The sequence below is a fragment of the Acyrthosiphon pisum genome, chromosome A1, assembly GCF_005508785.2.
Source record: "Acyrthosiphon pisum isolate AL4f chromosome A1, pea_aphid_22Mar2018_4r6ur, whole genome shotgun sequence".
NCBI lineage: Eukaryota > Metazoa > Arthropoda > Insecta > Hemiptera > Aphididae > Acyrthosiphon > Acyrthosiphon pisum.
This window is the reverse complement of record NC_042494.1, coordinates 55,786,628-55,802,298: the sequence shown is the minus strand read 5'-3', so window position 1 is coordinate 55,802,298 and position 15,671 is coordinate 55,786,628. Positions and strand designations below refer to the sequence as shown.

Here is a 15,671-nt window from a genome sequence, read left to right as displayed (position 1 = left end):
AAAAGAAAAAAATGATTTCCTATATTTATTATTTTTGAGCATATTTTAACATTATATTAAAATAATAAATTGTATATAACTATATATTTACATTGATTGTTCAGTGTTTATGTAAAAATAATACTAAGTACATTTTATTGAAGAAAATTCAATAACTCTATTTTGTGTAAAATAATTGTTATAACTTTTTAATTTTTTATTATAGGTACTTATATATAATAATATATATAATATATTTACACTTATATAGTTATATACTCGTAAATCGTAATGTTAACTTGTATACTGTATAATACCTACTACCTATAATACTTTAATATATATAAATAAATACGAATATAATATATTTTATATTATATTATATTTGAATAATATACACTATAGTCCAGTCATAGGGCTCCAAAGAAAGTTGCTGTCATACAAAAAATACTAAAGTTTTGAAACTTAACAAAAAGTTTTGTCTTGGGGCCCTCATTGACCAAAATAAAAATGCGCCATCCCTCCGATGTCCACAAGTGTCCACCATCTTGAATTATTTAGTTTTTTACGGTTTTTTTTAACAATATCTCTACAATTATTAACTTAACGATAAAAATAGCTTTTATAAAAATTGAAGATTTAAAAATTTTTAACAAGAAAGGTTTTATACATTTCTAGCGTAAGAGTAATAGATAAACGACAAAGTCCATCCGCCCGTCATAGAATGTGGCGCCGCGCGCAATAATGACGTATATATAATAGATGTAACAGAAAGCCTGACGAAAAAAAAATAATGCTACTTATAAACGAATGACAAAAATTATTAAAATTATATGATAAGTAAATAGATTAAGAAATATACTCACTCTCATTTGAAAAAAAGAAGTGTGTATTGCCAGCAAGGAACACTTCTTAAATGGTATATAAATCTATAAAATTTAAAATAATATGGTCTATAAGTACATTTAAAATTATAATATATATAATGTATTATTAAAGGAAAAAAGGTGGGTAAGTGGATGTCGCTATGCTGTACAGTAGGTTTGAAGTGGGTCATCGTATAAATGTATAATGGATGGTGTTTAATTTGAATTCAATGATATAATATCATTGTATAAGAAAAACCAGCCAAGTGTGAGTCGGACTCGCGCACGAAGGGTTCCGTACCATCATCAGCTATAAACATGTTGGCACTTGGCAACACTGCTTATATTATATATTCGAGGATTTTTAGTATTTGTTGTTATAGCGGCAACAGAAATACATAATCTGTGAAAATTTATACTTTCCAACTTTTCATGGTTCATGAGATACAGCCTGGTGATAGACGGACGGACGGACAGCGGAGCCTTAGTAATAGGGTCCCGTTTTACCGTACGGAACCCTAAAAACGATTTTGAGTAAAGACAATATTCACTTTCCCGTCGAACAAGATACTGAAGTTAAAAATCGAAGCATTATTTCGACTACTTATCGTGTACACAGACACAAAAATTAAAATTAAAAAAAATACACACATCATTGTAAAATCAATACATTCATCGCTCCGATCTGAATCTAAAATGAGGGTGAGCATGCTGGTAAAGCCATCTGTATATTCTCGTATTTAATTAACTGGTATAATTTGAATCAAAATGTATTCCGGACATGCCTAGTAAGTAGTAACCATATAAAATCTCGTTTCCAAGGAAATGGTGAGCTAGTATTAAATTATAATTTGTTTTTAATCTCGAGTCTGTGTAACGAATCAATTATAATTTAATAAAACTTTCGCACTATAATGTCTTCTATTACAATTATCTCAGACATTTACTTACTTACGTGTGTCATGTGTGAGACATGAGTTTAATTTAGGGCTGTTCGATTATTTCGATTAATCGATTATTACGACGATTATTATTTTCTTCGATTATTTTACAGTTTTCATAAAATTCGATTAATCGCCAAATAATCTAAATTCGATTAATCAATTAATCGAATTTCCGATTAATCAAATAATCGAATTTCCGATCAATCAAATAATCGAATTTCCGATCAATCAAATAATCGAATTTTTTGAATAAACAAGATGATTAATCGTTATTTAGACGGTTCGAATGAACTAGCTCTTGGGGAATTTTTTACTCTATTCCATTTTGAGTGGGTCTGTGTTTACTTTATGCCAACACACTAATCTTCATTAAAAAAATCGATTAATCGGTTAATCAGTCATTAAAAAAAAAAATCGATTAATCGTTTATTCAGTCATTAAAAAAATCGGTGATCGATTAATCAGTCGTTATAAAATCGATTTTTGGTTTGATTATTAATTTTCGATTAATCGAAATAATCGATAAAATGTGAAATTAATAATCGAGTGGTAAAAAAATTAATCGAACATCCCTAGACTTTAATTAGACATTATTAATTTTCTATAAACCAATAAATTCTAAAATTAGCCAATAATCACAGCCTAATAAGACTGTTGAAAGCGAACTATTTTTAAGGGGTCGGATTTAGGCAACATTCTATAATATCTATTGTGTGCAATGTGTGACTGTGAATGTAGTGAATGATAATTAGTGTGCGCGAGTTCACCGAACGCTTAACATAGACATAGATTAACTTAAACATAGATTGACTTCACCAAGTCAGACATTGATAAGAATGTGTACGATGTGTGCCTAAACAAGTCCCAAACATAATACAAAATATAATATAGTCAGTACCTAGTTGGATACTTCGATGTATAGCACGATACATTTTTGTAACGAGATTTTTGAAAAGTTACATAAAGAACTACAAAGTATTAAAATTTAAGACCACATGGCTGAAAATTGCATTTATTAGTTTATTTTAAGGGTACCTACTAAACTGCTTTACATTAACCCATTAGCCTAATAGCCAGTCCATAAACACAAACGCCTATGAGTTGGCAATGGCCCTAGTCCCTAGGTAGTTAGAAATGTATAACAGCCTCGCGAAATAATAACGCATTGAGTGCCAGTTGAGCCGTCTATGGTTAAACTTTGATTAAGCTTAATCAGCTGATAACAGATATTTAACAGTGCAAATTCAGCCGATTAAACTCCGGTTAACTTTAATCAGAGATGGTACAACTTATCGGTTTCTTATCGATAGATAAGGCTGACCAGCGATGCTGGATGTAAACCATGAACTAAGAAGATAATTAGTTCATGCATGATGTAAACATGTTTGTTTTTAGTTTTTTTTATCTCACAAACTGTATTAAAAACAATATTTGTGAATAACACATCACTACTCTGTGGAGCTTCTTGATATTGTGAGTGTCTAAAGTGTGTGTTATTAATATATAAAAATCATTTAAATATTCTTATGAAATATATTAATGATAAGACATAGTTTAGTCGTTTTACTGAAGTGAATGTAATTAAATTCAATTCGGAAGTAAGAGCATCAATCTGAGCAGTTTAATCAACAACGGTCAACGAATTCAATAAGCCTGGTAACCACAAATTAGAAGGTAATTTTGCTGAAAACTTTAGATGTATTACAAATATATTTTAAATAGGGAACTGGAAAAATCATTGGGATGAGTTGCTGAAATTTACACATCCGAGTTCAATAACGCCCCCGGTTTCGTTTGTTTTTGAGAATCTCCTTAAAGAAAATAATAAGAATAAAATGGAATTATATGCATATCAGATTGCTATATTTGTTGTATTATATTTGTTTGTATCTGAAACGACTTCATTGTGTTGTCATTTACCTTATATGCAGTCATTACCATGTGGGATTGAATCTAAATCTGTAGCAGAAATAAAATTGCTGGCACCTACTGACGAAAGAAGAGATGTTGGAATGCCATCGTCAGTGGACATAATCACGGACTTGGCTTCTGGATTATGTTCCTATTCTCTGTGTGCACCAGGTTATATTAAAAAGAAAGGGGTATATTGCGCGACTGGCTCTTGTAATGTATTTGGTTGTAACTGTGACGGAGAATGCATCAATGAGAATTATGTAGACGGTAATCTGCAACGGTTGCGGCGAGAGAGTGATAATATAAATTTGACTTATGAACATTTATCAAGAGCTAGTAGATCAACTATATACCTAGTTGATAAGACACGAAAAAGAAATACTATTTATACTGATGAAAAATTAGACTCACATACGCCTACAACAAATTCCATGACTAGCCAGGTTCATCAATAAGGTACGATCACGATAAACATAAGAATTTGTTTGACTACAACGGTAACCCGTTGCAAACCCTTAAACCAACTTAACAGCACACAGCAAAGTGCGTCTGCACAAAGCACAATTTATGAACTTAACCAATAGCAACAATGGTAACGCTACGGAAACAATACAGACATTGCGTAATTCAATTAATGATGCATGATGGCTGAACCGGAAAAAAAATATAAATATATTATATAAATCTTATGTGAAATTTCGGGAAATTATAGCCACTAATAGTACTTGTAATTTGATAAAATAAATTTTAGTTTTTTTTTAATTAATTAAATTTAATGAATTAGTTTGTTCTATTATTTTTCACTTTTCTTAATTTAATTTACAGCATTTTCGAGTTAACACTAAATAATCTATGAAAAAAAAAAATAGTAAATGTGTTTTTTTATTATTAAATTGTTTAAAAATTATTGATTAAGTGTATTCGAGTTATGTTAGTAGAATTGTTTATTTTTTTTTAAATTGATATAACCATAGAATGTATAATTCTATATTATTATTAATAATGTGATCCATTGTCTTGCCAGTCTTGTATACAGAAAGCGGAAAAATTATTTTTCCGCTTTCTAATAGATAAACAATATTCAATCAAGCCTCCAAGTTCTAGGACATAGATCAAATGGTAAATACAAAAATTATTTCAAATTAATAATTTCACAAATTATCAGAATAAAATATCTATATTATTTCACCATATTATGCATTTATTTATTCATATATATTTACTATTACTTATATTATAAATCGAATTAATGGTAGAGAATTATTAACTGCTAGCAATTATTAATTATTGGTATTAAGTGGTGCGTTATGTATTATTGGGTTTTCTGTTGGGACATTGGAACGGTCGGCCAAATTAGATCCTAGATTGTTTATATGCCGCCCGGTTTGTCGCTACTATATACAAGCGGTGCACCTTAATTGCGTCTCGTAAAAAAGGTATACACGAATTGCATCCCATTATGTTGGTTAAGTAGTAGAATTTTTATTTCGTTTTCAGGGGTTTTTCGTTGTGTATTAATTATAACTTATAATATTTTGAACTAAGAACTAAAATTATGTGATTCAATTTTATGATTTTCTGACTATTAAATTAAATATAAATCTATAATTATAACTATTTATAGCGTTCTCTAACACCATATTTTTTTTTTCATTTTGAATTTTTGAGTTTACATAGTTGAGATTTACTATTTAGTTTTACATAAGCAAGTCCTTAAGAGGATGTCAGCGCACTATTCGTTTTCTCTCTCTGGCCCACGCGCAACATAGACAAAACGCATTTACGAAAAATCATTTTTTCTATGCGTTTAAGTAATCTTAGAGTAGAGTCACCTATTACAAAAAAGATAGGGCATAATATTTTTTAGGGAATGACATATCAATTTTATATTTTATTATTATTTGACTTTGTATTCCACTTTCAAAATAAATAAAAAAATGTTGTAAATTTAAATGATATTTAAATTGTTTTGAGACAATATTTAGACAAATCGATGTGTCATTCCCTCAACAGTATTATTCTCTATCTTTTTTGTCATGGGAAACTTAACTCTAAGATTATTTAAACACATAGAAAAAATGATTTTGCGTAAATGCATTTTGTCTATGTTGCGTTTGAGCCAGAAAGAGAAAACAAATAGTGCGCTGAAAGCCTTTTAAAAACACTGGCGGAGATTTTGGGCGTATATCAATTGCGCCGAAATTACTTTTTACCTGAAAAAAATCTATCGATTGCGCCGCGTATCAACTCCGCCGAACTTTTTTACATATTGATTCCGCCAGTTATCAATTACGCCGAACTCTTAAAAGGCTTATATTTGCTAATATATAGCAAACATTTTTGACGATTATATAAATAAAAAATTGATAGATTCTCCTATATAAAACTAGCATCAAATCATTATTTTAAAAATTGACCATATTGTATATTTTTATTACTTTAATTTTTATTTTTTTACCATATCATGCGGCATGTACAATACCTATATATTTTAATTATTATTATTATTATTAATTAATTATTTAAAAATATGACGATCTTACTTCATTTTGTAAAACTAGATAAACTAAATATATAAGTTATATTATTTTAGGATTTTAATACTATATTATTATCCGTTATGGACGACAATTTGAATTGTTTTTCGAAATGTTTTTATTTAAATAAAACTTACTTTATACTATTATGGCATATACTAAGTGTACCCTAACCTATACTGTTAATTCAAAAAAAAATTCTGTATAATATGATACTTTGGTTATTGTTTAATAAACAGTCGGCGGAATCAACATGAATAAATAACTGGCGGAATCGATAATCGGCGGATTCAATATAAATAAATAACCGGCGGAATCGATAGTCGGGGGATAATCAATATAAACAAAAATTCGTCGGAATCGATAGCCGGCGGAATTGATATTAAAACGGCGGAGTCGATAAAACCCCATATTCCATATACCCATTACAGGTAAAAAAATAAAACTGGCGGATTTTACATTAGACCTTTTCATTGCCTTTTTATCTAACCGGTATTCTGGCGGAGTTTACAATCGCCCAGGTGAGTGTGTCCTATTCTTGTCCGGGTAGTAATTAATTCATCTCTTCTTTTAATATCCTGGGGATACTTCCATTTTTAATATTTGGTTTTATATTTCTTAATTTGTTTGAGAGAGGTAAATTGGTCCAATATGTCTGCCATTATTCGTTAATTTTGTTTTGAATAATAGGGAAAGACTCGATGAGTACCTACTGTTATAGATTTGATTTGTATGGCGGACAGAGAAGAGGTTATTGCTACTCTGGCAATTGAGTCTGTTAATTAGTTTTTTAAAAAGATATCTCTATTACATTCAGTGGCGGAGTGGTTAAAATATTCTTACCAGGCAAACAGGTATTTTTAGGCCACATACATTTATTTCAGGCCACTTTTTCAAACTTAATTCCTGTAGTATCACGTGATATATGTGTTATTAAGTTGTATTACAAGTTAGATGATTAAGAGAAAAGGTTAGGTGACTTATGTAATTATGATTTGCACAAATAGACCAAAGATTACAAAGGTACGATGGAGAGGTTTAATCATTTACATCAAATTGGCTACAGAGAATAATAATAATAAACCATAGAATTCAGGTACGAACTCCAACGATAAATTCTACAGTTATTGTAAAAAACATAATCATGTAATTTAAAAATGTAGAAGTTGAAAATGAACATAAGATCAATAATAATAATAATAAAGGTCAAATGATAGATGATTTAAAAACAGCTAACGTGCATTTTATAACACTGATTCAAGGAGACCATATAATAGGTGGCGCTAAACAATAAACTAATAACGAAGTTAAATTTTATATCTATATACAGGATCGAATTTAAACTTAATTAAATTCCATGCATTAAAAGGGGACGTTATAGTAAACGTGATTAAAAAGATAATGTTAAGGTGGTATTAATGCATTACCAGTAAAAACCTAAGGAGTAACTGAAATATATGTTAAAATAGAGGGAAATAATTATAAAACTGAATTTAATGTCGTTCAATCAGATTAAAACATTTAATACCAGCGAGATCATAGGCACAAATTGAGGGGGGCTAATCCCCCCCCTCAAAAAAAAAAAACATAGGACATACAATTTTAAAATGCGATATTGCAATGGTCTACTTGCCTTTAATATATTCAGCCCCCTCAAGTCAAAAGTTGAAATTGCGCTTATGGCGAGATATGAAAAATAATAGCGATAAATATACATAAATATATTAAAGAGTAATGTCTATTAGTAAACATAATACGAATATAAATGATAAGGTAATATTAGTGAATTCAATAAATTAAATAAAGATAATCAAATTATTTCAAGCGTAATAAATTCATCGGAAATAGATCAAGGGATCAATGAAATTAAATTAGGTGAGCAAAAATTTAAATAACTGGAAAAATAATTGGAATGAATTGCTAAAATGTACACATCCGAGTTCAACAGCGCCGGGAAATATTATATTGGTTGATACAAATTTTTGAGTTGATCTGTGAAACTGCGTAACAGTTTATTTGAATTTAAATATTCGTTTGTTTTTGAGAATCTTTGTAACGAAAATAATAAGAATAAAATAGAATTATATGCATATCAGATTGCCATATTTGTTGTATTATAATTTATATTTGTTTATTTCTGAAACGACTTCATTGTGTTATCATTTACCTCAGTGGCGGCGCGAGAGGATTTTTGTGAGACAATTGTCTCACAGCTAAAAGGGGTTGTGGGTGGGTACTGGGTAGGTACCTATAGTGGATAGTCAGTTCTGAAAAATATTGAGTGACACAACGTATCAAATAAATAAATAAATAAACTATTTATAAGTTTTTAATTGAAAGGGTGCTCGCCAGCTTATGGTAATCGGTAAAAAAGACCAAGGAAAAAAGAACAATTTTTAAAAATAAATAAATTAATTATGATAAAAAAAAGAAGTTATTGATATCAAATTATTATCATTTAACAAAATTAAATATTAATGATATTGTGTCGTGCGTGCTACAACAGTTAAGAAATTTTCAAATTATAATATAATTATAAATATTAAAAAATAAGGTATAATTAAATATTTGAGTAAATAAATAATTGATTTTGTTTGTATGATTTTTTGGCATAAATCTGGTTTAACAACCTATCGATTTTTCAAATTTTTTTTTTCCAACATGTGTATTTTAGGGTTCTTTATAAGAATATAAAAAAAAAAAGCCCGGAGAAACTTCGTTTTGACGTTATTGATAAGAAACTTCAATAACTATATATTTTCGTTACGCGTATTTTTAAAAAAAAAATACTTAGAAATTAGAACTAAATATTATTAATTTTTTTTTCATAATGTGTGGTTTTAACGGTGATTTCGAAATTGTTTGAATTTTTTTGCGGAAACAATTATTTTGGAAGTTTAAGCCATCCAGAGTTTGCTATTTTACGTTTATACGCATGTGAGAAACAATACTTTAATACTGCGCGGAGGAACTCGTGTTTGGTGTTTTTCGATTTTATTGACCGAGCGCAGCGCACTGAGCGAGTGGCAACGCTAGCAGATTATGTGCTTTTTAACAACTTTGTTTAATTCCGAGGTCTGCCCAAGGTGGTTTTACATACGAATATACGATTATCAAATCGGGGGATATTTTCGATTTGATATTGCCCGAGTGATATCCAATGCTAAGTATATTTTTTTTAAAAAAATACGCTTTAAATATACGAAAAAAATGTAGTTTTTGAAGTTTTTTATGAATAACTTCAAAACGAAGTTTATCCTGGCTTTTTTTTTACATTCTACTTACAAAGCACCCTAAAACGAACATTTTGGAAAAAAAAATTTTAAAAATAGAATGGTTTCGATTTTTTTTATATTTTTAAGTAAACATATATGCCCGTATGGGGGCATCGCCCCCACGCGTTACTTTTCATGTAATGTCAGGTGGGGACTATTGATACTTTCTTAACATTATTAAAAATTTTTAAAATTGTAAATTGTTCTTTTTTCCTTGGTCTTTTTTTCCGGGATTCCAAGCTTATTGTACATTCAATGATTTATTAATAAAGCAGTATTAATAAGTTATTTTTATTTTGGTACCCGCAAGTTGTATTTTTAGAAAGGTAAATTTGATATAGAATTATTTTAGGGGGTGTGGCGTAGCCCCACGCGACTCTGTTCAAATTTAATAGGTGGGTCGTGTGTGCTGCAACTAGCATTTTCTTGCTCATTGTCGAAAAAGTTCGGGCCGCCACTGATTTACCTTATATATTCAGTATAATTACCATGTGGCATTGAATCTAAATCTGTAGCAGAACTAAAATTGCTAGAACCTACTGACGAAAGAAGACAAGTTGGAATGCCGTCGTCAATGGACATAATCAAGAACTTGCTTACCGGGTTATGTTCCTATTCTCAGTGTTTACCCGGTTATATTAAAAATAAGAGGGTTGTAATGTATTTGGTTGTAACTGTGACAGAGAATGCATCAATAATAATTATGTAGACGGTCATCATCTGCAACGGTTGCGGCCAGAGAGTGATAATATAAATTTGACTTATGAAAATTTATCAAGAGCTAAGAGATCAACTAAGACGCAAAATAGAAATACTGATGGAAATGTAGACTCACATACGCCTACGACACATTCCCAGGCTAACCAGATTCATCAATAGGGAACGATCACGATAGAGATGCGTATTTGTTGAAGTGCTACGGTGGCCCCAAAATTCTGAAAAATATGTCGGCTGATGCCAAGAAATTAGGATCAATGACAAGGAACACAATTAGAGATTTCGGTATTGATTTTGTATCAACGCTTGCTGCTGAATACGTCAGTAAGAAATGGTTATTCCCTGGACTTGATAAAGTCAATAATTCAGCTCTTACTACGATTTTGAAAGAGTATAACGCCATACTTAATGAAATAGTCATGAATTTTGATAAACCCTTTGATCAATGCATACAGCCAGGGGCATTTTGGAATTTTGCGCAAAGCACAAATTTTAAATTATGAACTTAATCAGTAGCAACAATGATAACGCTTCGCAAGCCATTCAGACATTGCGTAATTTAATTAATTATACATGACTGTAACAATAAATAATATATATATTAATATCATACTAGTTGGAGTTACCCCGGGCGTTATCCGGGTCGTGACTTCAATAATTTAAAGTCGGCGGGAGATCGTAAATGTGAACGAAAAGGAAAAAAATGATTTCCTATTTATTATTTTCAAGCATATTATAACATTATATTATAATAATTTTATATAACTATATATTTACATTCAAGTGTTTATATAAAAATATTACTAAGTAATTTTGTTGAAAAACTTCAATAATTCTATTTTGTGTACAATAATTGTTTTAACTTTTTAATTGTAGATAGGTAGATACTCGTACATCGTAATGTAAGCTCGTATAATGTATTCCTAGTGCATATTACATAATATAATACGTATTACTTTAACAAGTATAAATAAAAACAAATATATTTATATATATGGAATATACCTACTTGTAAGATAGGTATTATTATTTATTACTATTACTTCATATTATATACAAGGCGGTTATATTTATTGTCATTAGTCATAACTCATTACCTATACGGCTATACCTACAACGTACATGGCTGCATAACTGTCAATATTATGTTTAGAATATTTATTGTTTTTTGTTAATTTATGCTGTTGTCAATTTTCATTTATCCTTAAACTGTGTAAATAAAAAATATAAATGTATTGATTTTACAATAATGTGTGTTTTTTTTATTTGTCTGTCAACGCCTTTTGGAACCGTAAAAATGCTGCGATTTTCTTCAACAGCATCTTTTCTGGTAGGTAGGAAAGTGAATCTAGTTGGTATACTTTAGAGGAATTAAAACTCAAAAATAAATGCGTCACGGACCACCTCAATTTTAGACCTTATTTTTCTTATAAACAAGGATCATTTTATTTCTTATAGCAGGCTCATCTATAATAATGTTTATAATTGATCAATTTTAAGTAAAAGTTTATAGCTAATAACAATTTAATGCAAATTACCTATTATAAAAAAATTTACATCATGTCATCATATTATTATATTTATTATAACGGCTCACGGACCACCATAAAACGTCTACCATAGGTTGGGAATCACTGCTGTTGGTATTCTTTACTAATGTCTATTTCCTATAATAGTAAAAAATTACTTTAATCATTCTAATATCATAAAATAGCCCTACTTGGTGATATCATAGCCTTCATAGGCTGACCAACGTTTTTAGTTATTTTTCTGTAATTTTATAATATTAATTTAACTTACGGGCTACCGTATTAATAAGTAATAACAATAGGTATAAATATGTATAATAGGTATAATATAAAATATCCTAGACTGACAAACCGTCTACGCTTTTCAAACAGAAACCACCTTTTCTCACTTTTAATTATTCAAAAGATATTTTTTCTTGAGAATTTTGATGTAGGTACCTAACTAAAAGCTAAATCAAAATTCGAACAAGTTATTTTTGAGTTATTGAGGTAACTTTGTGTACCTACCTGGTGCCTACTAAGGAGAATAATATGTCTATTCGTTTATGGTAGTAGCCAATGGGTTAAGTAGAAATGAAGATTTACATAATTTTAAAATGTTAGTAATTACTATTGATCTATCAATATAATTAATTTGTAAAAATGATACAAGTATAATAAATACTACATCTAATATTACATATAGCTTATAATTTTGTAATACCATTTTAGAAGAATTATTATTTATTATCTCTAGTAATAACTCAAAAACTTTTTATTAGAATTTTGATTTAGATACCTACATCAATATTTTCAACAGTAATCACAGTTGAGGTGAAGTGGGAGTGGTGAAGAGAGGGGATAAAAAACCACTGACTTCAAAAATATACTATAATAAAATAAATTAAACATAAATAATCAAAAAATAATAACTATAATCGTAACATTACAAAATTCAATCTATATTATAATAATATACCTACATATTATGCAGTATACCTATGCTCAGATAGTCCGTCGACGCCCAACGATTATCACAGCCGGTCGCAGTAATATTTCTGTATTATATTAAATACAACACAGACAAAATTACTTATGGATTCTATGGTGCCTAAAAAGATAAATAAATATTTAATGAAGAAATCTAATTAGTAATTTAGATGTTAGACTCGAATCATTCGAATCGTAATAATTTAAAAATGGTGCGTTTTGTTTTCAAGTTTCCCAGTGCTTTACATTGCTATATTACGATGGTACCACTGATCACTGCCGTCTTTGATAAGGCTCCAGTGATAAACTATAGATTAACCAACCATACACATGAGTAACCACCCACCACCGGTCGACCCATACAATATTATAATTTATAATACCTCGTTGTGATCTTATGATCAATTAATAGAACTACTGAATTTTTTACATTTTTCTTAAACCAATATCACCGTAATTTCGTCATAGTGTATTCGTTTGCAGTATTAATATCGTTCTATAGATCGCCAAAATGGTAAGTAACAATATTTTTTATTTCGTGAGTTCACTTAACCTACTAAAACCAGAGTGTTTTATGTAGGCGTTTTTTTTAAGATTACATAGTAATATTATTTGGTTATTTTTTTCCAACAAAGGTTTCTTTAAATCCAGTACGTATTTTGAAACAACAAGCCGAAGAAGACAAAGGTGAAAATGCTCGCTTGTCTAGTTTCATTGGAGCCATCGCCATTGGTGATTTGGTCAAAAGCACATTGGGGCCAAAAGGAATGGACAAGATACTTATATCGCCCGGCCGTGGAGGAATGGATGCTAAAGTTGAAGTCACCAATGATGGTGCAACAATATTGAAAAATATTGGAGTTGATAATCCAGCCGCCAAAATATTGGTTGATATGTCTAAGGTTCAAGATGGTGAAGTTGGAGATGGTACCACATCTGTTACTGTTCTAGGTAATATGATTTACATTTTTTAAATTATTATGATGTAATTATGATTGTATGTATAAATTATGAATCAATTAATGTTCTGAGCCAACTTATCTATTATTTTTATTCTTGATTATAATTTATGAAAAACATAAATTCAACTCAACTTTTATAACATTTAGAGTCTTACTTTTTAGCCAAAACTATTATTTTTTTATCTCAATGGCTGATATAAATTATATATTTATTGTATTTAAACTGGTAATTGATAAATTCCTAGTCTTATATCTTAAAATGATGAAAAAAATTGTTCTTTTAAACTATTTTGGGTTAGTCTAATTTTTTAAATATTTTATTCAAAGTAACTATTTATTTAGGTATAATGATAATAATAATACTTATTATTTATTTTGGGTATGTAAGTTTATTCTATTTAAAACGAATAATGACAAATAAGTATAAACATTATAATAAATATGTTAGTTAAGAAGATAAAACCTCATACAATCAAAATTAAAACTTGAAAACATAACCGTCTGTTGCTTGTTAATGAGTTAAGAATGTATTTTATTTTTTTTTTTTTTAGCTGCTGAATTGTTACGTGAGGCAGAAAAACTTGTTGATCAAAAAATTCACCCTCAAGTAATTATATCTGGATGGAGAAAAGCAACAACCATCGCACATGATGCTTTACAAGCTTCTGCTATGGATAATAGTAAAAATGAAGCTAAATTCCGAGAAGATTTATTGAATATTGCTCGTACAACTTTAAGTTCTAAAATTTTATCTCAGCATAAAGAACATTTCGCTAAGTTGTCTGTTGATGCTATTTTGCGTCTGAAAGGTTCTGGCAATTTATCAGCCATACAGATTATTAAGCTGAAAGGTGGATGTTTAGAAGATTCATTTTTAGATGAAGGTAAGTACATTTAATACTCTTCATTAAATACAATTTTAATTTTAACTTTAATTTCAATAGGTTTCCTTCTGGACAAAAAACCTGGTCAACATCAGCCAAAACGTATTGAAAATGCCCGTATACTTATTGCCAATACTCCTATGGATACAGACAAAATTAAAGTATTTGGATCTCGTATAAAAGTTGATTCTATGGCTAAAGTAGCTGAACTTGAATTGGCAGAAAAAGAAAAAATGAAAGATAAAATAGGAAAAATACTTTCTCATGAATGTAATGTTTTCATTAACAGGTAATAGAAAATTATCTTAATTCCATAGGTAAAATTATCATTTTTTTCTTATATTAAATTAATTTTGAAAAAACTTAATTTTAAAAATGACTATATCATATTGTAACACTAAATTTTTTTCTTGATAATCAGGGTAATACCTAAATTTTTACCAATCCGTAATACTATATATTTTTTATTCAACTCATATCTGGTACCTAACTAGCAAATTCTGATAATCTCTACATAAATATTCATACACCAGCCATCGAGACAGTGCTTCTGGGCGGCGACCAAAACTCGTCCGTTCTTGTGCATTCTCATCACTAAACTTGCCACCACCGCTCCCTACAGGGGATTTTAAAACAGCGAATAGAGTGTGAGAAATTTGGGTACAAAACCGCTGAGCTCGGTCATTAGGATCGCCAAGGAGTAGCACTTTCTCGATGGCCAGATAATATTAAATATTAATATAATGGGAAAAATCTAATGTAATTAATTATAATTTATTTAGGTAGGTACATTTTGGAATAACTGAACCTATCTACAATAGCCAGTTTATTTGTTAAGAGGACGTCGTACCCGCATGTGTTGTCTCCGTCTTACAAAGTAAGACATGGCAAATTTTCGTTTGCTAGTTTCAATAGGGTGCTGTCATTTTTGATTTTAGAGTGAATTGACCTATTATCAAACTTTTAGGTAACAACATTATCTGTGCTCTCTCGTTGATTTTTACGATATTTTAATTTTAAGTGAAGTTATCAGTGTGTAAAATATTAATGTTTGAAAATGCTCATAACTCACTTAAAAATTAAAATATCGTAAAA

General features: G+C 29.4%; 2 protein-coding genes across 2 annotated transcripts in view; both read left to right on the top strand.

The window, feature by feature from the left end:
* The first annotated feature begins 3,211 nt into the window (after positions 1–3,211).
* On the top strand, positions 3,212–4,896 carry LOC100163992. The gene is made up of 2 exons (XM_001944318.5): positions 3,212–3,445; positions 3,512–4,896. Exon 2 carries the CDS (start codon positions 3,625–3,627, stop codon positions 4,156–4,158), a length of 534 nt encoding a protein of 177 aa, XP_001944353.1. The 5' UTR covers positions 3,212–3,445; positions 3,512–3,624; the 3' UTR covers positions 4,159–4,896.
* Positions 4,897–13,053: 8,157 nt separating this feature from the next.
* The window catches only part of LOC100159192 (T-complex protein 1 subunit beta), a 4,485-nt gene continuing 1,867 nt past the window's right edge, over positions 13,054–15,671 (top strand). Inside the window, exons 1-4 of the mRNA XM_001946152.5 lie at positions 13,054–13,244; positions 13,366–13,681; positions 14,244–14,576; positions 14,637–14,865. Coding sequence (XP_001946187.1) covers positions 13,242–13,244; positions 13,366–13,681; positions 14,244–14,576; positions 14,637–14,865 — 881 coding nt within the window. The 5' untranslated portion in view covers positions 13,054–13,241. The remainder of the gene's footprint in view (positions 13,245–13,365; positions 13,682–14,243; positions 14,577–14,636; positions 14,866–15,671) is intronic.